The sequence below is a fragment of the Cheilinus undulatus genome, linkage group 16 (assembly GCF_018320785.1).
Source record: "Cheilinus undulatus linkage group 16, ASM1832078v1, whole genome shotgun sequence".
Lineage (NCBI taxonomy): Eukaryota > Metazoa > Chordata > Actinopteri > Labriformes > Labridae > Cheilinus > Cheilinus undulatus.
In genome coordinates this window covers 13,756,434-13,780,461 of record NC_054880.1, presented here as the reverse complement: position 1 = coordinate 13,780,461, position 24,028 = coordinate 13,756,434, and the positions used below count along the sequence as shown (strand labels likewise).

The 24,028-nt window shown below is 38.9% G+C and overlaps 1 protein-coding gene across 3 annotated transcripts in view; it reads right to left on the bottom strand.

Moving 5' to 3' along the window:
• Positions 1-270: 270 nt before the first annotated feature.
• myo1g (myosin IG) overlaps positions 271-24,028 on the bottom strand; it is an 82,524-nt gene continuing 58,766 nt past the window's right edge. For 2 of the 3 annotated variants that reach the window (XM_041809927.1, XM_041809928.1), the window contains exon 21: positions 275-1,157. In XM_041809927.1, coding sequence (XP_041665861.1) covers positions 995-1,157 — 163 coding nt within the window. In that variant the 3' untranslated portion in view covers positions 275-994. Of the gene's footprint in view, positions 1,158-24,028 lie in introns of all 3 variants that reach the window. The other variant, XM_041809926.1, reaches the window with a different exon arrangement.

Sequence of the window (24,028 nt, the reverse complement as noted above, 5' to 3'; positions counted from 1 at the left end):
TGACTCAGTCATCACCAAAGGGAGCAGAGAGGAAACAGCTCTTACGCCACAGAGTCCAGAGCCCCTCATTCACAGGACAGTTTGAACGTCTTTACAGTCCGTGTGTGACTTCCTGCCGGGTGGAGGAGTGTCAGCACAAACACCAAGACTTCAGCTGATACTGTAAAAACCCTCTCTGTACAACTGAAGTGGAAGACTTCTGAGTTATCCCCTCCATATTTCCAGGTCTTCCTTCAGAGCACATTTGATAAAAATACATTTTAATCAGTGAATAATGCAGACTAGTCTGGCCAGCGTTACAGCATGCTGTTTGTTCATGTGTGAAGCATCGGGAGAAATTAACACAAAGAGAACTCGCTTCAGTAAATCCTGAATAATTTATTTTCTTCCACAGTCTTCTTTTCTGTTTTCCACTTCTTATTACTTCTGACACGGAATAATTTCCAGTCTTCTTGTTTTGCAACAGCATGAGAAAAGGCACAAAAATAATTCAAAAATATCTTTGAATGTTTCATCTTGATTGCATGTTTGCATTGGGATGTACAATCTGTCATTTACAAAGTGCATATTCTTTATAATGTCATTCCATTTCATTTTGTAGAAATATTTCCAAAAGTCTTTTGTTGCAACAGCAAAATAAAATGAATCTTAACAGTTTCATAACTAACATAAAAAACAACTTTCTCAAAATTTCTTACAAATATACGTAGAAGTTTAATGACTGTCCAGTGCAAATCTTTCTTCTGCAACTCTAAGTAAAGAAAATAGACTCTCCCAGCATCTCTGCCCTCTGTTAACACTGTAAAACCTTTGACAAGAAATATTCAAACACTCCTGCTACTATACAGCTGGTTTTAAAAGCATGATCTCAATTTAGAGATTAACATTGTTGATTTTGTCGTATAAATGAGGCACAATGACAGTCTGATCAGTTCTGATATCAATGCTGTCTCATCCAGTTCCCTCAGATGAAACTGCTGTTGATGACTATATTTTAGTTCGCTGGGACGAGCAGGATAAAACCATCTCGAGACTTCTTGAAATCTGCATTGGCCTGGCCAGGTTTAGACTCCACTGTGACGGTTTTTGGTTTTCCCCGCATGTGGAGCTGCAAGGCAGAGCGGCAAACCTTCACAGGAAACGAGACCTTTTTTATCCTGAAACAGAGAAACACAAACACACTTTTTGTTAGACTATACCAATGAGGTTTACATTTGAACACTTATTCCAATGCTTTAAATTTCAATCTTAAATTTTCCTTTTAACCCTGAATCAACATAAGGGCCCCATCACTTGAGAATTTATTATATTTCAAAAATATTTCATGTATATCAATTCAATGATGGAGGTAAGTTAGTCATGGTAGTTTAATTATTGATGAACTGCCAATAACAAGAACTGAGTAAGAACATCTGTCAATAAAAATCATGGCATAGCACATATGGCACCCTTTATAATTGCTGCTATTGTCATATCTTACAAAATGGGAGGTAAGTTTATGGCCATGGTAGTCTCATTTGTCTTCCAGTTGTTTTGTTGTTTCTCGTGTCCCTCTTTCTGTACCTCTTAGTTTTAATGCCTATATGTTTTGTGTATGATTAGCAGACGGTGAAGCTACATGGTTCAATATGATGGACTGTGGTGGTTTCTGTAGTAGGGTTATTCGTGAAACATTGAGGGAAAAGTACGATCATGAGGCCCAAGGACCTTGACCTTTGACCTTCATTATCTAATAATCCCATTCTTACATCAATGTTGAGATTATTTTAACTGCCAGACTTCGTCTCAATTATTTCTGAAGAGGTCTAGAAGCAGCTGTTGTATTGGAAATTCCATCTCAGCCTCACATTAACCCTAAAATAGGACAAAAGGGACAAAAATATTTTCTTGTACCAGGCTGCTAAAACATTAGTTCTGTTGTACAAATGGGCATTTTAATATGAGACCTAAAACAATGCCTTGGCTGTTGTAGACAGCCTCGAGTGGATGCTCATGGAACTGCAAAATAAGACGTTAGCGCTGTCTACAAATGGGGCTCATATTAAAGTATTCAGCTTTACAATCAAAGTAAACATGATTCAAGACTCTCGTATATGTCGCTGATTTTCCGGTTTATATCAAGACTTGGGCGTACATGTGTACTATGCAGACATTTTTATATAAAAGTCAGGATATTAGCTGCATTCTTCCAGCAGTGGTGATAGCGAGCCAAGGTAAAAACAGTCCTTTCCTCAGAACTGCCAAACTTGAGCAGTCGCGTTTCTTTTTGGGCGGTAAAATCTCCCAAAAATACCTGGTTGAAATCACAACTTAAGTAGCCAAAAGACACCACGTTCTCACTGCCACATAACTCGTCAGTTTGTCTTTATGTTTTCACTTTATATGCTATCCTATATCATTTCAACTGCACATCACATCGCTGACACATCGTTAACCTGAGAGCAAATCTTTATGAAGGTAAAAGGAGATTTTATCTCATTTTATTGGCAGTTTCCTGTTGATCTCTTCACACTTTGTTCTGCTGCTGGATGATTCTGCCTGTTCACAGCAATAACATGAGTGAAGGTGTTTTGGCGTCACACATCTGATCTCTCTGCTGACAGCTGGAGCCAGAAAGTGTGACTGTGCTTGCTGTACAGGCCACTCGCTGCACTGTCAGCTGAAGATGATCCGCTGTGAAGTGGCTGCTTCCTCTTGGCCCTCTGAAATCCTGCAGCCTCTGCCTGGTCACACTGCTCCACCAAACACACATCTCAGAGTTTTGCATACAAAGAATCTAAACAATGAATCCATCGACGTCACAGCCTGAGTCCCAGGAGGACACGTCTGATATTTCTGCTTGTGACGATATTTCTCCTCAGATTGGCTCGTCTGCACTTTGTTTGAACCTGACGTGAAGGCTTTAGAAAGCAGATGCAGAGCCCAGCAGCTATTTGTGGACGCCTTTGAATGTTGATAATGTGACTGATAAGCGGGGCTGGCTCGTGCTTGTAAGCCAACCTGGCAACTGTCTGCCAACTCTGGCAACAACAACCTAAAGTAAGTGTCAGAGTCCTGTTCTTCACTCAGTGACTGCTCCTCTTCAAAAACATGGCTGAGAATCACAGCGAAGGAAATCTCACTGCTAAAAAGGTGAATTTAATTTATGCAGATTACATAATCCGTTACTGTTATGCAACAGAGCTGGCAATCTGGTTTAGTACAGTAGATTGAGACAGCAGGTAAGAGCATCAGACTGATGAGCCAAAATTTAAGAATTAGAGACAGAAGAGGTGCTCATTTCTCTCACTTCAGTATAAGTACCAAAACCATGAGCTTTAAAAGCTTCATATCAGGTAAAAATCCTTCAATTTGAGTCTCACTGATCCAAGTGTGCTTTGTTTGACAAGTTAAACTTTGTCTACATGTAGAATATTTATATTACTTTTAGAATTATCAATATTTATGCATGAATGCAGATTAAACATCTGTGGAGGGTTTTCAATGCATATTTTTTCAGTGAGGTTTGATAGTTTAGCCCAAACCTAGGATTCATGTTCCTCCCATGAGCCATAAAATGAATCTCCAGAGCTAATACTAAATAGAACTGCAGCCACTAGTCTGTATTGGAAGTTGTTTTGTGTCCTTGTTTCTCTCAGTTTTTTTATGCCTCTCCATTTATTCCACCTTCTCAGCCCACAGTCACAGCAAATCACCTTGAGTCTGACTCTTCCCGAGGTTTCCATCTAGTTGGACCCCTTCTGCAGCTATAACAGCCTCCACTCTTCTTGGATGACTTTCTACAAGCTTTTGGAGTGTTTTGGTGGGAATTTGTGTCCATTCATTCTGAAGACAAGGTCAGGCACTGATGTTGGATGAAAAGAAAGGTGCTCCATGGGGTTGAGGTCATCAAGTGTTTCCACACCAAACTCATCAAATCATTTCTTTAAAGTCCTTTCTTTGTGCACTGGAGCACAGTCATGTTGGAACAGAAAAGGGCCTTTGCCAAACTATTTCCACAAATTTGGAAGCATAGCACTGTCCAAAATGTCTTGGTATGCTGAAGCGTTAAGACTGCTCTTCTCTACAGATAGGGGCCAAACCCTGAAAAACAGCCCCATACCATTATCCCTCCTTCACCAAACTTCACAGTTGGCACAATGTAGTCAGGCAGGTAATTTTTTAACCATTTTGTATTGCCTGGACTTGCTCTCTTAAAAAGCCTGTAAACATCAACCCTGTGGTGCAATCAAGTTTTAAACATACTTTTTTTAGGACAACCTGTGCTGTAAGAATATGTGTGCTGCTGTAATGTTACTTAAATTTAAGTAATGGGACAATAGAGACAAAAGAAACAACTAAACAGAAGATTTTTATATGTGACACACTGTAAACACTAAAGCAGACTTTTTTTTTCCACACAAACTTGTTTTCCCTCCCTCTCTTGGGGACCAAAAAGTAAAAAAAAAATCTGTAACTAAAAGTCTCCAAACTATTCACATTTTTACAAAAAAATAGTCCTTGCGATTCTTTGTGTTAGCTTTGTTTATGCTGTTATTCAAAGCAGTTCCTGTCTGCAGTGAAACAGAGGGCAACATCACAGGCTCCCTGCATCTCTTTCTGCATTATAAGCTGTTCAGGCCGTCTACTGATCAAAGTGTTAAGGCATACGCAGTTTGACAAAGCATGATGTGGTGGCCGATGCTAAGCTGGCAGCAGGCACAATCAAAAATGGATAAATCCCCCCCCACACACATTTAACATTGGATACACTGGTGTGGATATAATTAATAAATGCCTGCGAAAGTCACCCAAGTTCTAGGTTTGCTAGAAAAGCCTTAGTAAGGGCTACAAAGCCACTGATAGCGTCATTAGAATGGCAAAACAGAGGTCTTCCATAGTGAAAAAAAGTTGCTATGACTTATCTTCCAAAAGTTATTTAACTTTAAATAACCTGTGTCTCTTCTTGTACACAAACTTTGGTCTCAAAGGGTTGATGCCAGGGAAGTCTGGAACTCTAGCAAAGGTGGCATCCATCACAGAACCACGCTTGGAGTCACTGAGCTCTTCAGAATGGAGACTGCATGGCTAGGTGATTGATGTACACACCTGTGGCAACAGGTCTGATTAAAACAGCTGAGTTCTGGCGTGCTGGTAGTCGAGTGGTTAAGGCGCATGCCATATACGCAGGCGACCCGGGTTCGAATCCGGCCCGTGGCACTATTTCCTGCATGTCTCTCCCCTGTTTCCGACTCTATCCACTGTCCTATCAAATAAAGACCAAAAATAAATCTAAAAAAAAAACAAAAAAAAAACAGCTGAGTTCAATAGTGTGGCTGGAATACTTTTGTCCATATAGTGTAGTTTAAAGATGATTTCTATCTGCTCTATTTTCACTACTCTTGCATTTAATTTTTTTTCACTTTACCAATACTTTTAATCATACTTATGAAGTTTACATATATTAAATTAATTTCTCTGAGTAATTTTTGTACTTCCCTGGTCTGAAAGGTTCAAAAACATTGGACTAAACATTGTTCTATGTACAATTTTTATGACTGGCATTTTACATATAAGGTTTGGTTTAACAATTCTAAGAAAATACCAAGCTCTGATATACAACATAAGAGTTTTGTTGATAAATGTATTTCATCAGTAATGTTTGCAGTAAAAAAGGCTGTTCTTGTCTCATGCAACTGAATGCAACTGAATGCAACTTCATCGGACACCCTAAGGCATTGGTTTCAGAGATTGAAAATAACTTTGAAGAAGTAGTCTGTCTTTATGCTGATGATCTAGTTTGCCTTAACAGCTCATACAGCGTCATCAATATTATTTTCAGTCAGTTTCATAGCCAGCTCCTCACTGAAGCTTTAAAATGTACTTAATTTCCACTTAAACTACAAACAGAGCTGAGGACCAGCCCCTTGCTGTAAATAGACATAATTTGAATACTGCAGGTTTTTAATGCTTCCTTTTCAGGAGCAGATCTGACAGTCTGAAACAGCATGACCTCAGTAAATCCTGCAGAATACATAATCATCCTCTGTTAACACGTCTCCCCCTATTATTCCAACCAGCCTCCCTTACATACATATGCAATAAGGGGAGATCTTGCAGGCGCTACAGCCTGCTGCGTCTGCTTGATAAAAACAGCACGAGTTTTTGGGGCAGAATCCATCACATTTGGTGCACAATTTAAGGCAATGTGGCCCCTCTGCATCTTTACCACTTCCTACTTTGCATTTCCTCCAACAAGACACAGACAATGAGGAATGAAACAGACATCTGGTACATTCAGAATAGGGAAAGGACATTTTAAACAGATTCTACTTGTTAATAAAAAAACCAAACCTGATGCTGATTATCTGAAGAAAACAAGCAAGCTCTAAAAAGTAAAGAAAATGAGATTTTAGTGTTGATTACATTAGAAAAAATCCTCAAAATGAGGCCAATTTCAAGCTCTACATTTTTACTCATAGTGTTTTCCGTCTTTGTGTTAGAGATATTGAACTTTGTTGTTTCCAAATCTGTCCCAGCTCATCCTAAGCCACTCCAACAGGTGTGGCCTTGCCTCATGTTTTTCCCCACTTGGCCCCTCATCACCCCAAACCCCGCCTTTCTAAACCCCTTAAACCAGCTGTCCGGAGCTGCTGTGGCAGACACAAACCCGACACACAAACCCACTGACCTCCACAGGGTTTTGATTTGTGCGCGATAACTGATCTCATCGTGTCTGCCACCACAAGAGAAACCCAACACCGGCAGAGCGTGTTTGGGAGAAGCCTCCGGCTGAGCCTGAGGACAGCCGATGATGGGCTGTAAAGGTCTGTGGTGAAGAAATGTGCAACTTTGTGCTGCTGCTGGAGGAGAGCTGAAGGCTGAGGAGATTTTCCACAGATACAAAACAAGCAGGGAATAAACAAGAGTCATTCTATTCTTAACTCTTAGTTCTAAAAAAAACAAACAATTTTATTAGTTATAAATTTCATACAAGATGAAAATAAAATAAGACGCTTTTTATCCTCAAATCTCCATAACAAAGTTCTCCTGTGTTTCCGGAAACCTCAAACAACCTCCGGAGGTTGAGGTGGAGCTGTGACTCCATGTGTTTGACACCAGACACCAATGTTTTCATCTGTCTCCTCCCAACAATCCCTTTAAACCACAACTGTTTCCTGATTTTAACCAACAGTAGAAGTCAGTTAAAGGTGCAATAACCTCTTAGATGTCATCTTGGATTTTGTCCTGTTCATGTCTTCTTCAAAATCTCAATGACCACAGAGATGACAAGTACTGTATGTCTTTTGGGACCTGTGTGACCCAGTGGAAGGCTTGGTAATATCTGAAACCTTGGGTTAGACCTACAACAATTATAAATCTTCAGCTGTGTTGTTCTATTTTTGTCAGAGGATTAAGTCCTTGTGAAAAGTTTTTAGCTGGTAATGAAACCATCTATATGACCTACAAAGGCAAGCCAGACCATCAGTAGTCATGTGATGTTTGACGAGCCTCACTCAAAGGTAGTCAGATGTAGCTGTTCACATTTTGCTGCAGGAAAAAAATTGATACAGTATCATATTGTCACGTGCATATTGCCAATATTACAGATGTTCAAGAATGATGGCAGTTTTAAAATATACATCCCTTATGGTGCAGTTAACAAAAAAACAGCAGATGGCAGCAGATGTAAAACCGCATGGATCAGCTCCCACTGATAAAATGTAGCATTGGGTCTATCTACTGCCAGCAAGACTAAAAGCAAAGATACTGGATTATTGTGTGTTTCTTCAAACAGCAGAAAGTCAGGAGTTGGACATTAGTCATGCAAGCTGTGCAATAAACAAGGTAAAAGCCTGCATCAACACCAATCTTCATCAACACACAACACAAGGCATTAGCAGTCCACAACAACAGCTAGGCCCACCGGGCTAATGAGTCGCCCCGAACAGCACTGAATGACACTGTTAGGTCAAAATTTCTCACAACTTCAAAATGGGATAGAGAGATCATAAGAGCACTTTATGCTTTATTTGTAAAGACATTAGCCAAACAGTGGTACTGATAACCAAAGCTTAAGGAGTGTGAAGCTAATTAATCCACTTGTTGGTTCATGAACCCTCTAATACTGGCATTTTTGTATATGACAAGAAGAGACAGGTTATTAAAAGTCAAATAATTTTTGAACCATAAATTGTAGACTCTTACTTTATTATTCCTGTTGAAGCTAGCCATTGTGCCATTCCAATAATGCTATCCACGCCTTTGTAGCCCTTACAGAAGTTTTTCTAGTGAGCCTGGAATTTAGGTGACTTTCCAGGGTATTCCAAGATTAAATCCTTACCAGTAAATCCAACACTGAACTCTTTTTATCACTTTCTTTAATTCATTTTCAATCATTTCTACCGCTAGTGGCTAATGCTAGCTTCGAGTTTTTGTCCCAGAATGCTTTGCTCATGTCATGCTCTCACAAACTGCACAACCGTAACTGGACTTCTTTGTAAATTCTTGAATACTTTTTCATCCCAAAAAGAGGGAGAAGAAACTTTAAACTTTTCCTCTTCTGTTACCCTCCACAATAAAGACAAGCTGCTGTAGTGAATTCAGTGTAGGATTAGGGTCGTTTATTGTCATGATCCTTATTTTGATTCATCCAGCCTCTGAGTTTCATCACTGTTTTCTGTAGCCCTTGTTTTTTTTTTTAATGTGTGCTTTTTATTTATTTATGTTTATAGTCTTATGTTGTAGGTGTTGTGTTTATCATTCCTTGTGTTACTAGTATTTCCCTACTTTGAAATTTTAGAGTGTTATTTTGTAATCCTTGTCCCTCCCTGTGTAAGCATGAGTCTCCTTGTTGTCCTCTTGTTGAGGTCCCCTTGTTTCCTGTCTTATTTGTAATCCTTGTCCCCTGTGTTTCACGATGCTCTGTGCAAGTAGAAGCTGTAGCAGGAGCACATAAGACACACTCTTTAGCTCTATCAATGCATGTCTCTACATGACATAATCCTGTTTCAAATTCATGAACAGCTCAATGATCGTAGATTGAAACACTTCTATCCACCATGAAAGATCATCTAGGGATAACTATTAACTGAACGTGTTTTATGTTATTCTGGGTTGTTTGAGGTGTCTTAAAATTTGGAAAACAATAATGATTCTTCCAGCAGAGTAATGAAGAGATGCACCAAACAAAAAGCTAATTAGCTTAGCGTAGCAAAAAGACAGGAAAAGGTGGCCAACTGCCTGGCTCTGTCAAACATTGATAAAAATCCACCTTCTGGCATCTCTAAAGCTCATTAACACATTTTATTTTGTGTGTTTATCCACGCTTAAAGACTATAAAAACTGCTGCCAACTAGTAGGTTTACAGTAGGTCTCGTGCCGGACTATTTCTTAGCTCAGAGGTTGTTCTTCATGCAGCAGGTGGCTTAAGCCAGGAAATATTTGAGCACAAACCCCTTTCTAAACCAGATTTTGTGGGGATTAAACAAAAGAGATATAAGGTGTTTATTGCCGAGCTTTGGGAGAATTTGGCAGATAGTTTTGTTACCTTTGGACAGAGGTAAGTAGTTTCCTGTTTTTATGCCATGCTGAGCTAACCAAGAAAGTGCTTGCTTTATATTAATGGGAAATAAAGATTTTGAGCTTCATATCAAACTCACAGAATAAAAAAAATCATCAAAATGATTAATAGCCTTGCCAACACTAAAATATTTTTAAAATCTCAGCAGATGACACACTGCATACAAACATATTCCTCAAGCAACAAGAGTTTAGACCCATAAATGGTGAACTCTCTTCAGGTCAAGTATGATTTTGAAGTAAACAAACATAGAATTTTTGGATTATTGTTGGCAAGATCATGCAGCTAATGCTGACGTGCTCAGGAGAGAAGGGATGGGAAGGGACAGCTGTTGGATACAGGAGTGGCAGTCACACTTCTACAGGCACCTCGTACGCTTTCCTGGGCTTCATCCAGCTCATTGCATACTGGATGCCTGGGACCCAGTGGGCAGGACCAGACGTCTGGGGAGGCCGCGTTCATCATGGAGAGGATAGCCAGGAGGATGCCTGGAGAGATGGGGCATGGGCCTGGCGTTGGCCTGGAAGATGGCCATCAGGAAGCCAGAGCAGTACAGGACCAAGATTGACACAGTGGAGTGCCGAACCAGCATTTGCTCTGATACCTGATCTGAACTGCAAGTGGGGCTCTAAATCCAAACAATCAGACACACTGCTCAGCTCTGCCTGCCTTGGCTGCATACTACTTGTACTGAATGAAAGACTGTTTTGTCCTGATTAAAGCAGAGTTAATAGGAAGACTTTAAAAAAACTTTTTCACCCTAATTGTATGAAATTAGTAAATGAAATAAAACAGTGGCTTACAGAAAAGTGAAAATTCATATAGAGTGCAGTTTTTTAATCAAACACACTCCTCAATTCAAATCAAAAAGTAAGAAGTGGATGGAGATCTACATTACAGGGAGTGCTTGGAAGATACAAGTAAGCAACACAAAAAATGAATGAGGTACGACAGCTTTCAATAGCAGTTAATGTTTCCTTATAAAGCAGTCTTGCAACATCATTTCCCATATTTTGTCACATATATTTTACCCTCTACCATCACAAGCCTTCCAGGGCCAGCTGCCTAGAAGCATCCCTACAGCATGATGCTGCCACCACTGTGTTTCACAGTGGGGATGATATATTTGTGATGTGCAGTATTTGGAGTCAGCTAAACAAGCATCTTGTCTGATGGCCAAAGCACCATTTTGGTCTCATCAGACCACAGAACTCATCTGACAAAGGAGTCTTCAACATGCCTTTGGCGAACTGTAGCTTTCTCTTTGCCACTCTCCCATAAAGCTTCAACTGGTGAAGAACCTGGGCAATGGTTACTGTATGCAGAGTCTCACTCATCTCAGCTGCTGAAGCTCGTAACTCCTTCAGAGTAGTCATAGCTGTCTAGGAGGCCTCTCTCACTAGTCTCCTTCTTGCACGGTCACTCAGTTTGTAAAAACGGACTGATCTATGCAGATTTACATGTGCCATATCCCTTCCTTTTCATGAAGATAGATATAACTGAATTCCAGGGGATATTCAGTGCCTTGTATCTATCCCCTGATTTACACTTTTCAATAACCTTTTCTCTGAGTTGCTTGTAGTGTTCCTTTGACTTCATGGTGTAATGGAAGCCAGGAATACTGATTAACCCATGACTGGATCTTCCAGACACAGGTGTCTTTATACTACAATCACTTGAGACACATTCACTACACTCAAATGATCCCCATTTCACTAATCATGTGACTACTGGCACCAACTTTTTTTTTTTTAAGTCAAATCACATTGACCATGACTGATTTATATAAATAATAAAAGTGAATACTTTTATAGACACATGAAATGCACTGTTAAGACAATAAAAAACAAGAAATCTCTGGAATTGAAAACTTTTGGAAAACTTCATGGTAATGTAAGTACTCAACTAAAAAAAACCCATCAAAATAGTGAATGCTGTAATGGTGAAAGGGGTTTCAAGAGGCAAAAGATAGGGTTAAAGTTGCAAAAACATGCATAACAAACAGTGAAATGCAGTTAAAACTGGTAGAATTGGGCATAATAGTAATGAAAAGGGGTTAATAGTGGCAACAAAAAGTTAAAGGCAACAACAGGTGGAGAAAGGCAAAAACTGGTCAAAAGTGGCAGAAAATTTGTGGAAAAATAGGTTAAACGGGATGAAAAAGTGAAAAAAGTGGGTTAAAAAAGGTAAAAATGAATGCAAAATGAAAAAAACAGGCAGAAAAGCTGATTAATGATATTTAAGAATGAGCAAAAATGGTTACAAGGTGGTAAAATATGTTTAAAATGGCAAAAATAGGTTGCAAAAAGTGATGACAAGGGATAAAAATGTGGCCTCATTTGGCTTGAAATGGCAAAAATGGGTGAAAAGAGGTGAAAATTTCACAAAACGGAAGTAAATTGCCAAATAATAGTTGAAAAATGGCTGTAAAAAGTTGTTAAAGTGTGTTTAAAAGTTGCACAAAATAATTTCAACATCAGTGCAATAAAATGAAGCCAGGATGTTAGTACGCTCCTGCTCCAACACACATGCATTAATACTATCAATTAGTCACCACCAGAGCGGGCTTATTCTCTGGGTTTGTCAGGATCCCAGCCAATTCTGTGGGCAGGTCTGACCCTCTCCTACTGCTTCTATCCAACAGAGCCCAAACCCTTCACGTCATAGCCTCTAATTCTTTCCTCCAAACCGACCTGACATCACTCTGCCAACAAAACACTACGATTTCTCCTGTCAATCTTCATTGGCACTTCCTTGGTAACTACTGCGCTCCCAGCAGCAGCATCTGCGCCCCCAGTCAGTGGGGGGAAACGGGGAAACGTGGGTTGAGCAGAGGGAGTTGGCTGACCCGCATGCTGTCAAAGTGTTGATCATCACCCATTTCCTCCATTATTATAACCATCAACGTCATCAGAAACAGCAGGCCTATCGCAACCAGCTGCACCCTGCGTCTTGAGTCTCCTCAGGGGGCATTCTGGGAAAAAATGAATCATTCTGTAAACACAGCAGGGCTAATGCACTAAGAGAGATTCATATAAATGGTCAAAATTCAGTTTAAAACATAAAAACAGCAACAGTTTGGTCCTGAATCTTAAAATGTGATGTACTTTAACAGCACAGGCGTCTATGATTTCTTTAGTGACGGGTAATTGATAACTGCTGACATGTTTCTAAGATGAAAGCAAATCAGGCGAGTCTGAGAGGGAGCATGCAGAGGAAGAAGCAACCATCTCATCCAATCGATTATCAATGATAGGAGGTGGTTGAACACTATGAGGAGATTCAAAGCAGCAGTAACAACTCTGCTCTACCTCAAAGTGGGCCATCAGACCGGCAGAAGTAAAAGAGATCAGGCTAAGTGTCTTCAGCTGAGTGACAGCTAAACATGTGTTTTTAGAGATGAAAACATCTCATTTTCTCCTTGTGTGGTATCAAACACTACTCTGACTGTAGTGAAGAATGAAAATGTTCTTGAGAAATCCATTTGATGCACTCTGCGGTCGATTTAGAGGCAGCATGTGCGCTCTGTTCCAGTCCACAAAGAGGCCCTTTGATGCAGGAGCAGTGTTTTTTTGAGGTCAGTGTGACCGGCTCCGTGAGCGCGCTCAGAAATGCCTGAACACAAAGTCGACAATTAACAGTCAGGAGGAAGGCAAAGATGAGATGTTTGGATGAAAAATTTGTTGGGAGCAAACTCTTCAGGAAAATCTCACGTAGTATTAACTGTCTCTGAGTTGTTTACTACATGCGTGATGTTTTTAACCCTTTTCTTTTAAAAGAGATGCACATGGTAAACCAGTTAAAAAATTAATATGATTTGCATCAGAATTACTTGTTGATTAACCAAACTCCACTAACAGCCTCTGTGACTGTGGTTAATGGCTTCTGCTACACTGATGCTAATTTTTGAGAGCTTTACTGCTAAATATAGAAATTACATTGACACAAAGGGCCACATCACAGGCTCTCTATCTGTCCCTCTATTGGCCTCTATTCAGGCTGTTTCAATAATACTCCTACACCTACTTTGTAGGTGCTACGGAGACATGGATAGCATCAATAGGACGGCATAACAGCTCCTCACAAGGGAAAAAGTAAGATGCTAAATTTTAACATGGTTCCTACACACTTTTAAAAATCTAACTTGTGATTTTTTAAAGATCTTTTTAAGATCTGAACTGAGAAAAATAAATACCAGCTAGATAAATAGTCAAGAATGAAAGGCATGAGAGTTCTCAGGGCTGAATTTTCTGATTTAATGAACTGCTTATGAAATGTCATATGATATAAGGCTAAATAATATTTTGGTCATAAACACCCAAATTTGATGATTTATGGCACATTCAATGCCTCTATTCTATCAATATGTCTTATGTTGATTTTTATCATAACACATTTTTGCAGGTGTGCTGACCTGATTCTAAACAGTTCAACTATACAGAGCAGAATTACACCTTTTTCAGGGAAGAACTGTTCAAATAAAGGTGGGCCGCACCGTGTTTTACGTGGGGTGCTTGGCAGCCAAGACATTAGAGGACTAGACAAGTGTTTCTCAACACAACAGTTTATTAAACCACGGCCAGGCAGATAAAGTCAGAGAGGATCTAGGGGAAATTTAGAACATCCAAACTCAGAATTCCCTCAATTATAGAGAATATTCATGCAACATTTTGTGGGGGAAGATGATTAAAATCATACAAGGATGGCTAAAACAACAAGATGAGACAAGGAGATGTCTTAGTCAAAGTGCTTTCTAAAATTTAAGACCCCTCACTGGTAAAATCAGACTCTTTATGGCTATCAATTTCAAATCTGAATTTAAAACTATTTAAGACTGATAGTGTTTCTGATAACGGAATCAGAATCAGAACTCTCATTGTGAGAAAGATTCACAGCCTATGAGTTGCTTTTCCCTGCTCTGCCTGACACTTGCTGTCCTTACAGAGGAGTATTTCAGTCAAACCAACACTCCACATGGTTTATTCATGCCACAGTCACTTTGACCTAATGAGGCAGAAAAGCAGTTAAAAAGTGGCACCAAACTTTTCCAGTTCAGTCTGTGTCATAATGTTTTCTTTGCAGTAAAGAAGAGGTTTGCCATACACAGTGGATGTGGTGAATTTTCTGCAAAGGTCTCGTGCAGCGTGTGACAGCAGCAGCTGCGTGCACTCAGAATAATGTGGCTCAGCACTTTATATTGCTAAGTAAGTTGCCTTGGTAAATCAGCTGTATCCAACTTTTTAGATGAATAGGTATTAAACATCTGGTTTATACACAGTTTTATGGTAAATGTACTGATTTGGACATCACTAACTGTGGTGAAACTTTCCTTTTCAGTTGCCCTAACTTTAATTTGTGACCTTCATATTTGTAATCTAGGCATGCTTACTGCCATGAAAACATAAAAGATGGACAGAAAACCAGCAGCCAGCTCTTCTTAGAGCTGTATTAAATCAGTGTAGTCATAAAAATATTTTCACATGGAAACTAAATTATTCACACACGTGCTGACTTCAGTCAATCACATGTAGGAAACTTTATATGAACTGAGAAGGAAATAGGTCAGTGCTAGTATACACCATTTACATGCTTTAGATGAAAGCTGTTGCAGATGCACACTACATACTGTTCCATCACACCTGCACCATCACTGAGCCTGTCCCAGGTTTGAATCCAAATCTAGAGCAGAGTAAGAGCAGAAAACCCACAAAAAGGACTTAAAACAAGAGATGGAGTTGGTAGAGGGGAGCAACCGATGGCACAACGCTGTGTCTCCTGTTGCTCTGGCCAGCAGCACCGACCGAGAGACGAACACATTGAGGACAGCCACAGAGGGAGGAGAAAAAAGGGGGAGGCAAAGAGACAGAGGAGGCTATTTCAGGCTTCAGATGACGCCTTTCACGACCTAAAAAGTGAATTTAGAAGCGAGAGGGACGAATTTCTCCCACGCCGAACAAACTGTTGACACCTAACGAGGTCAAACAAGAAAGTCAACAAGTCTTCAGACATTACTAACGGCTCTGTGTTTCTGTCTGCAGTCATTAAACACATCACAAGATGCTCTGAGGTTAATGAAATCATGGCCGTTTTTTAATCCTGTTTTTCTGCTACGCTGTGAAGGGAGGGGTGACCCAGAAGATTGCTATTAATGCAACACCGTCCCAGGTCTCTCCATATTCATAAGTGAAAGTGCTGATTTAGAAAAGAGGAGAAAATGCCGGAGAAGGAGACGCTGGAGGAAGAAGAGACGGAGTAAATTAAAACAAACAAGGCAGAGGAAGGGAGGGCAAATTAAAATATAACTATCTTCTTCCCAGAATAGAAGGAGCAGTGTTAAAAATCAAACAAAACAACCAAGACCATGAGCACATGACTGCTGCAGTGGTGGAAAAAGTAGTCAGACACTTTCAGGGCTTTCAATCTTTTCTCAAGATTATTTTCAAGGAATTTTTCAGTCACAGTTTAACAGACAGGAAGTCATCGTGCCCAGACACCTGTTTGATGGGATCTTTTGTTGAGTGCTCACTTTTCTGAGAAGTTTAGGTGTAGTTATTTGCCTCTTAAAAATGTGCACAAAGCCATGATGGACAGCTATGTTGACAAATGTGACTCCTGCATGTCTAACTCCACTGGATTCGCTGAGTGGAGAAAAAACAGAGAAAGGAAACGTAACACTAAAACAAGAGTCACTGAACTTTGCATTGCTGTAAGAGGCTTCTTCAAACCGTCAATACAGCTGCTCCACCTGCCCATCCCTACGTCCCAACTCTGACCCCAGATGACATCTCCAGCGCAAGATGTCAGCACCTGTCTTTGAGGTATTTTGGCTTAATTTTTGCACAATGGCAGAAGGACTGCTGCGAATTGATCCACTCAACTTAGTCTGGAGACTTCTCATGACATTAAAAAGTAACTTAAACTGATAAAAATGAACCGAGGCAACGAGTGAGGCAGGGCTAGTAGTGATGTTAAATAGCTAACGTAATACTTTGTATTTTTCCAATACTGGGATCCTTTTAAGGCTTATTTACATACATTTCAAACAGATGTATCCAGATTTAAATGGATATGTTTATCACTAGTGATTAATTAAGAAAAAAAAATCCCCCTCCTTCATGTAAATTTGGTGAGGCACTGTTGGACTGAGTATGAAAATGTACTGCACCAGATCTGTATATAAAAGGACGATAAACAGTTTTTTCTTATCTAATCTTTGACAATTACACAAACTGGCTGCTGCAGGATCCAAAAGAATGACAAACGTCATCATAGGGCACATCCAGACCTTTGTTAGGAACCTGGGTTGCACTGACTTATGCAGGGGTGTCATAAAGAGCATTTACTTCACTAACTTATCCATACTAAACATTTCTAATTAAGAATAGTCATCCAAGTAGCTAAAAGCTCTTTGTTAACACATGTATAGTTTTCAGTTTTAAAAAGTCTTCTAAGAGTACTTCTTTTCAGACTCAGAACAGGGTGCATGTTGAAATTTAAGAAAAACCCCAATTCCAAAAAAAGTTAGGGCACTGAGTAAAATGTAAATAAAAACAGAATGCAATGATTTGCAATTCTCATAAACCAATATTTTATTCACGACAGAACATAGACATCAGATCTGGTGTTGAAACAAATACTTTACTATTTCATGAAAAATATTAGATCATCCTAATTTTGATGGCAGCGACACATCTCAATAAAGTAGATGCAGGGCCATGTTTACCATTGTCTAGCATCCCCTCTTTTAACAACAGTCTGTAAACATCTAGGAAGTGAGGAGACTGGAATTTTGGGTGAGGAATGTTGTCCCATTCTTGTCTGATGTAAGATTCTAGCTGCTCAACAGTCCTGGGTTGTCTCAGCTGGATTTTTTTAATTATGTGTAAAATGTGAATTGTAATGTGAATAAAACATGTGTCTGAGATTTGCAAATCTTTGTATTCCGATTTTATTTACATTTAACACAGTGCCCCAACTTTTTAGGGAGTGGGGTTTTATTGGGAGGCCTGTTGCAACACAGCCTAAGTAGTTGATTGCAATATTTTGGCATCTAACAAGGCAAACAGCTGATTGTAGTTAATGAGCTAAGTATAGGGGGACACCTTAGGTGGTCAGTCAGATTTCAAATGGCCCCAGTCCACCTTTGAATCCGGTCTGAATTTTATGCTCTTTGTTACTTTTACACCAGAACATTGCAAAACAATGACAGAAAAGTTTATAATGTTAGCCTTACAGCATAACTGGCTGAGTCATATTTTAAGGTTTTTAGAAAAAAAGAAAAAACACATAGGATTTTTAATGTATACTGTAACATTGAGTTCCAGATGTGTGAACAAATTTCTTTAAAAAAAGCCACAAGAAGGACTACATAACAAATTAAAGTGACTTAACAGATAATAATTAATAGATGCCTTAGGCATATAGTGATTATTGACTGTAACAAGCACTCTGATAGGCTGAGGATATAGGCAATAAGGCACAATGAATCAGCAGTGTTAGGAGCATAGAGTTAGGCAGATATCACAAAAAAATGACTTAGGCAATGATGTTATGAGGCTAACAATATGTAGGAATTTTTGGTGATAAATCAGAGGTGATCATTACCTATAAAATACATTTTACTACATAACTGACGACACTAACGAGCTTATCCTAGTTTTACAATTGATAAGATAATTGATTTTATTCATATGGAAACCCTTATTGATACTCCTTAAAGATCCAAATTTATCAACACTTCAATTGTTTGGTTTCTCGAGGATCTTTCTATCGTTCTTTTCTATCGTTAGGATAATGTTCATTGCCAATAGCAGAAGGAGTGTTGCATCAATTCTGAAGCTCCACCAGTCCTGTTTTTAAATGAAAATGTAATTTGAGGAATCAAAAACAACTATAGCATGTTTATGGGAACTTTAAGAAGCACAGCTGGTACAGGGACCTTTATTGTGCTTAAGGTCAGTGATCAGTAACAAATTAAAATCCCTAAATTACCTTTTAAGTAAAGAATCCTCCTCAATCTTTTAAGGCCGAGGCAGATCATTCCTAAATCCTTCCTTTAGCCCACTCATACTCCCCCAGCTGTCCCAACAGATGGTCCACAAGCCAAACCCCCTCCTCAAACACACACTGCCTCCATCTCAGTAAACATACCGACACACATCTCATTCATGCTGACAGCTCAGGCTCAGGTGAATGCAGGAGAGAGAGAGGATGAGGAGGTTCACAGAGGATGAAGAGGAGAGAGTGGAGCTTCATTGAGAGAACCAGAGACGGATGTGACATGACAGGAAACCAGACAGCTTGTCTTCACCGTCCTTGTCGCTAACACAGAGCGGCTCTGAAGTCAGATTTCTACCTCTAATGCTGAGTTCACTGACCCACTTTTATACGAGTCGCTGTGTCATCGCTCAGCACTCTTACTGATCCTCGCTCTCGTGTTTGAACTTCAGAGATGGGAAAAAAAGAGGATCACAATCACTCCATTCACTGTTTAATGCTTGACCATTCTACAAACCTCATAAACAAAATGGTGCGCGTGACTCTCATCGTTCAGGATCTCACTGCCTGACAGAAAGAAGCACAAGAGGAGCGTGTTGTTATGCCCCCCGCCCCCTCGCACATGCTCACACACTTACACAGCTCACCCCTGACTTTGTCTCATGAGTAGGCTGGTTGAGGTCTTGACCCCCCTCCATTCACTGCAGATGGTGGCACAAAGACAGGCGGAAAGCTGAAACTGACTCCCCCAGTGGTTGACCCTCCTCTCGCAGCAACAGAGCAGAGCCGCACAGCTGCTGCAGGGACCCCGAAAACGCAGATACCCCCCACCTAAAGGACCCAAACTCAGCCCAAACATGTAAGAGTCATAAAACTCACAAAAGCCTCAGCATGGATCAGCAGGCTGAACACACACTCACAGACGGACTCATAAAAGTGGGAACACACACCCTGATGCTGCTGCCGTCTGCGTGGCCCAGAGAGCAAAAACAAACTCAGACATGTGATGTTTTTATCTCTGCCAAAACAAAAACCCACATTAAGAATTCAGAGTGGCTGCTGACTTTGAATAAGGCTCAACACTCGTATTTAATTTAGCAGAAAATTAACATATTTACGTAATATATTAATGGTTTTTAAAAAAAACTTTTTGGAAAATATAAAATGGGCTTGTTTACTTTTAAGGGGAGGTATGACCATCAGATGTGTTTGTGTGATTTACAATTTTGTGCTTTTCATGCATTTTTATTTATTTTACAGTGTCCCTAGTATGGTTTACATGTATTTTATATTGTTCCTATAAGCTTTTAGTCTGTTTAACATGTATTTTATATTGTTCCTATAAGCTCTTAGTCTGTTTAACATATATTTTACAGTGTTCCTATAAGCTCTTCGTCTGTTTTACATATTTTTTACACTGTTCCTATAAGCTCTTAGTCTGTTTTACATATATTTTTCACTGTTCCTATAAGCTCTTAGTCTGTTTTACATGTATTTTACAGTGTCCCTATAGCTTTTAGTCTGTTTAACATGTATTTTATATTGTTCCTATAAGCTTTTAGTCTGTTTTACATGTATTTTGTATTGTTCCTATAAGCTTTTAGTCTGTTTTAAATATATTTTACAGTGTTCCTATTGCTTTTAGTCTGTTTTAACTGTATTTTACAATGTTCCTATAAACTCTGAGTCTGTTTCACATGTATTTTGTATTGTTCCTATAAGCTTTTAGTCTGTTTCACATGTTTTATATTGTTCCTATAAGCTTTTAGTCTGTTTTACATGTATTTTACAGTGTTCCTACAGGCTTTTGATAAGTTTTACCTGATTTGACAGTGAATCTTTAAACTTGTTACTGAGTTTATTTGTATTTTACAGTGTTCCTATAAGCTTTTAGTCTGTTTTAGATATATATTACAGTGTTCCTATAAGCTTTTAGTCTGTTTTACATGTAGTTTATAGTGTTTGTATAAGCTTTTAGTCTGTTTTACATGTATTTTACAGTAATACATATACATATATATATATATATATATATATATATATATAAATAGAGAGAGAGAGAGAGAGAGAGAAGAAAAGACATGGGTTTAACAAATTAAACTTTTACATTTACAATATTTTTATTTTTGCTGCACTGCTACACCATTGTGGTCTGAAACCATGACTTAGCCGTAGGAGACAGCTTCCAGCGCTTTCTGTATGTTAAGAAATATTTAAGAGTGCATGTACAAAATGACTCATTGACTGTCAATGATACCACATTGTAACATGAATTTCATCTGTGTGTAGGAAAGTTGAGGTTAAATACTCTTACTACATTGTTCTCTTCTATCCCTTCCTCTGTTATTGGTACTGTAAAAGGTACTTTACTTTCTGTTAGGATAAATAATGAACCTCAAATGTATTAACTACAGAATTTTTCCATTGCAACTAATGCATTAATGCAGACAGCCTGAGTTTTTTCTCTTTATTTTGCCATTGTTTTATGAGCTTACTATGTTTTTCTATATATCTAACAGTGTTCCTATAGGCTGCTAACATATTTTGATGTTCTTTTAACTGTCCATTAGTGCATGACCGTATGATGCTGTTAGTGTATGTGTGTCTATTCCTGGCCTTTTGTGTATGTAGTATGTTCAATAACAGCGTGTAAACACTGAATTCCCCCTCAGGGATGAATGAAGTATACCCTCGTCTCCTCTCCTTCATTCTTCTAAAACACCAGTTGTTGTGTTAAGCCTCTTTGAATTTTTACTATAAACTAGAAACTGATGGTATGTCACCACTGGAGTTACAACTTTCATTTCTTAAATTACACTGGTACAGGAATCTGAAAGAATCAATTTGTTGTCTGTAAAATGTCAGAAAGTTGTAAAAACCTTCAGACCAATTTGATATGGCTTGCTTTAAGGATCCAACAGTCCTAAACAAAACAGTAATCACTGAATTTTCATAGAAAGCTAAGAAAAGCAGAGCATTCTCTCAAAGGCTGATTGCAATATTTTAAATGTGCTGTTCTTATTCCCTTTAAATTGTAGAGATTTGGATCACTTCAGGCTGATCTATTGTTACAAGACGTAAAGCCTGGTATTTGTAATGGGCATTTTTCTCTACAACAAATCCTGTATAAACACTACAGATAAGTATCTACTGTGAAACCAGGTAGCCTGGCTAACTGTTAAGCTAGCTGCTCCGTCACAGAAAAACATTATCGTATTATTGAATCGGTATGGACAGCAAAGAAACTGATGGCATCCCAACCACACATTGCAAAAATCTCTTTTCTGTATGCCTGTTTAATTCATTTTTGCCACATCTTTTCAGCACAAAAATAAACACTAATAAATTCAGTTGGGCATTAAAAATTCTCACTTCAGTTTCTTTTGTGACTCGAGAACTTTAAACCAGATCTAACGGCCTCCTCTGTGCAGTTGGGGGACAGCTCCAGTATTTATTTTAGTTTAAATTTCAGTAATATAGGTCCATGTGGTGATTCTGAAATATTGTGATTTTAATATGGACTCATGGGAGAGGGGCCTTGAGCTAAAAGAGAAACAAATAAACAAATGCAGATGGTTTAGTTTGTCAGCATGGGACCACAGTATGTAAATCTGTTAAGAGGCTAAGAGCTGCAGAAACTCCATCAGACCCTATTTTAAAAGAACAAACCTTAAAACTTCTCTTTAAAACATAAAACCCTGAAAATAAAGACATATCTGGAACATTTTGGTACAAGCAGAGGATTTCCTGCACCGTCTGTTTGTTTGTATTTTGTCCTCTTTCTACGTCACTCGGTGTGCTCCTGGCAGGATTTGGAGGATTATGATTTTAGGAGACCGATCTCAGCTGACTGGGTGCTGTCTCAGCGGGCCGTGCACACCCACACTTAAACACACAAACGCCCACCGACACAACCACAACACTCAACTGTGTGTGAAAACTTGCGGGTTGTGCCATTCAAATGAAGTCTGGCAGAGATGGATGTGGGTGGATGTGAATCAGATTTATAAACAGAAACGACAAATCAGGTCGGGAGTGATAAATGTGATAAATGTCAGCGTGACTGATTCATTTCACGGCTGTTTATTCAGAGCAGCCTGCAGACGCAGACATCTATGACACTGATAAATGCCAGCGCTTTGATTTGCGTGATTGTTATTCTGCATTAATAGACTTGGTTTGAGTCGGGGGCTCTCTGACCGCTAACAATGATTTTGATGCTGTTGTATTTGTTCATGTGACCTGAAGAAGGCTGCATGTTTTCTCTGCAAACAATTCCTTCACCAGCTGATCGCTCTCATTAATATCTCCTCTACGTTCACATTCTGCAGTAAGACATATCACCTGGTCACGTGTTTTGTTCTATGAAAAAGTCCCGCAAACAAAAAAATATATATAGATATGCATGAAAAGTCTCCGATTATTATTATTTTTTTTTATTTTAAAGCATGCTCCCAGGATCTTGCGGGGTTATTAACTGGCTGTGAAAACATTTTAAACATTTACATCCTAAAAGCTATGAAAATTAAAGAAAGTTGATATTATCAAGAAAAAATATGTTTGGCTGAAGGAAAGAGGATTGGAACTTATGTAGAAAATAGGTTTTATTCCATTTAAAATATGGATTTGTAGCTGAGCTTTTCAAATTAGAAGTCTCTGGGCTCATTCTGTTATGTCTGAGAATATGTTTAAGTGATATCACCATTTCTGATAAATACTTCCATCTCAGCATTTTTTATGCTAGGATGCATTTATAAAATGCATCAAAATGCACTGTTATGCACGGTCTTCTACTTCTCAATTGTTAATGTGTGTTGTCCATCCAGCTGCTGTGTTGTGTAGGTCCGTCCCTATTTATGCTGTACATCGCATAAAAGTCTGCAATTACTCTTGTATTGAGAAGAACTTAAAAGGTTTACAAAAAAGCCTGCAGAAAGGCTATCAAGTTCACTATAGCACCCATGTTGCATTTTGTAGAAGTATCTTTATTTTCAAAAAAGAAAACCTTTTAAGTTTTGGAAAATATGAAGGTTAATTTGAAAGCAGTACTGTGAAAACTGACATTTTTGGCTACTAAATAACTGTATGTTTAGAGTTGAACAATACAAACATCAAAACTATAATTATTCCCTGCATTTCCCTTGATAACAAAGCAAGTACACCTATGATACCATTTATGTGTTACATCATAATTACAATCAAAAATCCCATTATTGTTTAGTATAATCACAATTACATACTACCTTCAAACTGTGCAGCACAAGTCCCTATGCTTGGGTGAGCTAACATCATATATCAGCATATAGCGTTACTTCAGGCAGGCCATATGCCATATGACTGAGATCAGCTGATCTCACACACACCCTCATCAGCTGACGACCAGCTGATTCGCTCTGAGCTGATAAGCACTTACGCTGCCATATTCAAGCTGCTCTAGCTTACCTATGCTTTAAGCTGCTTTTTGCAACC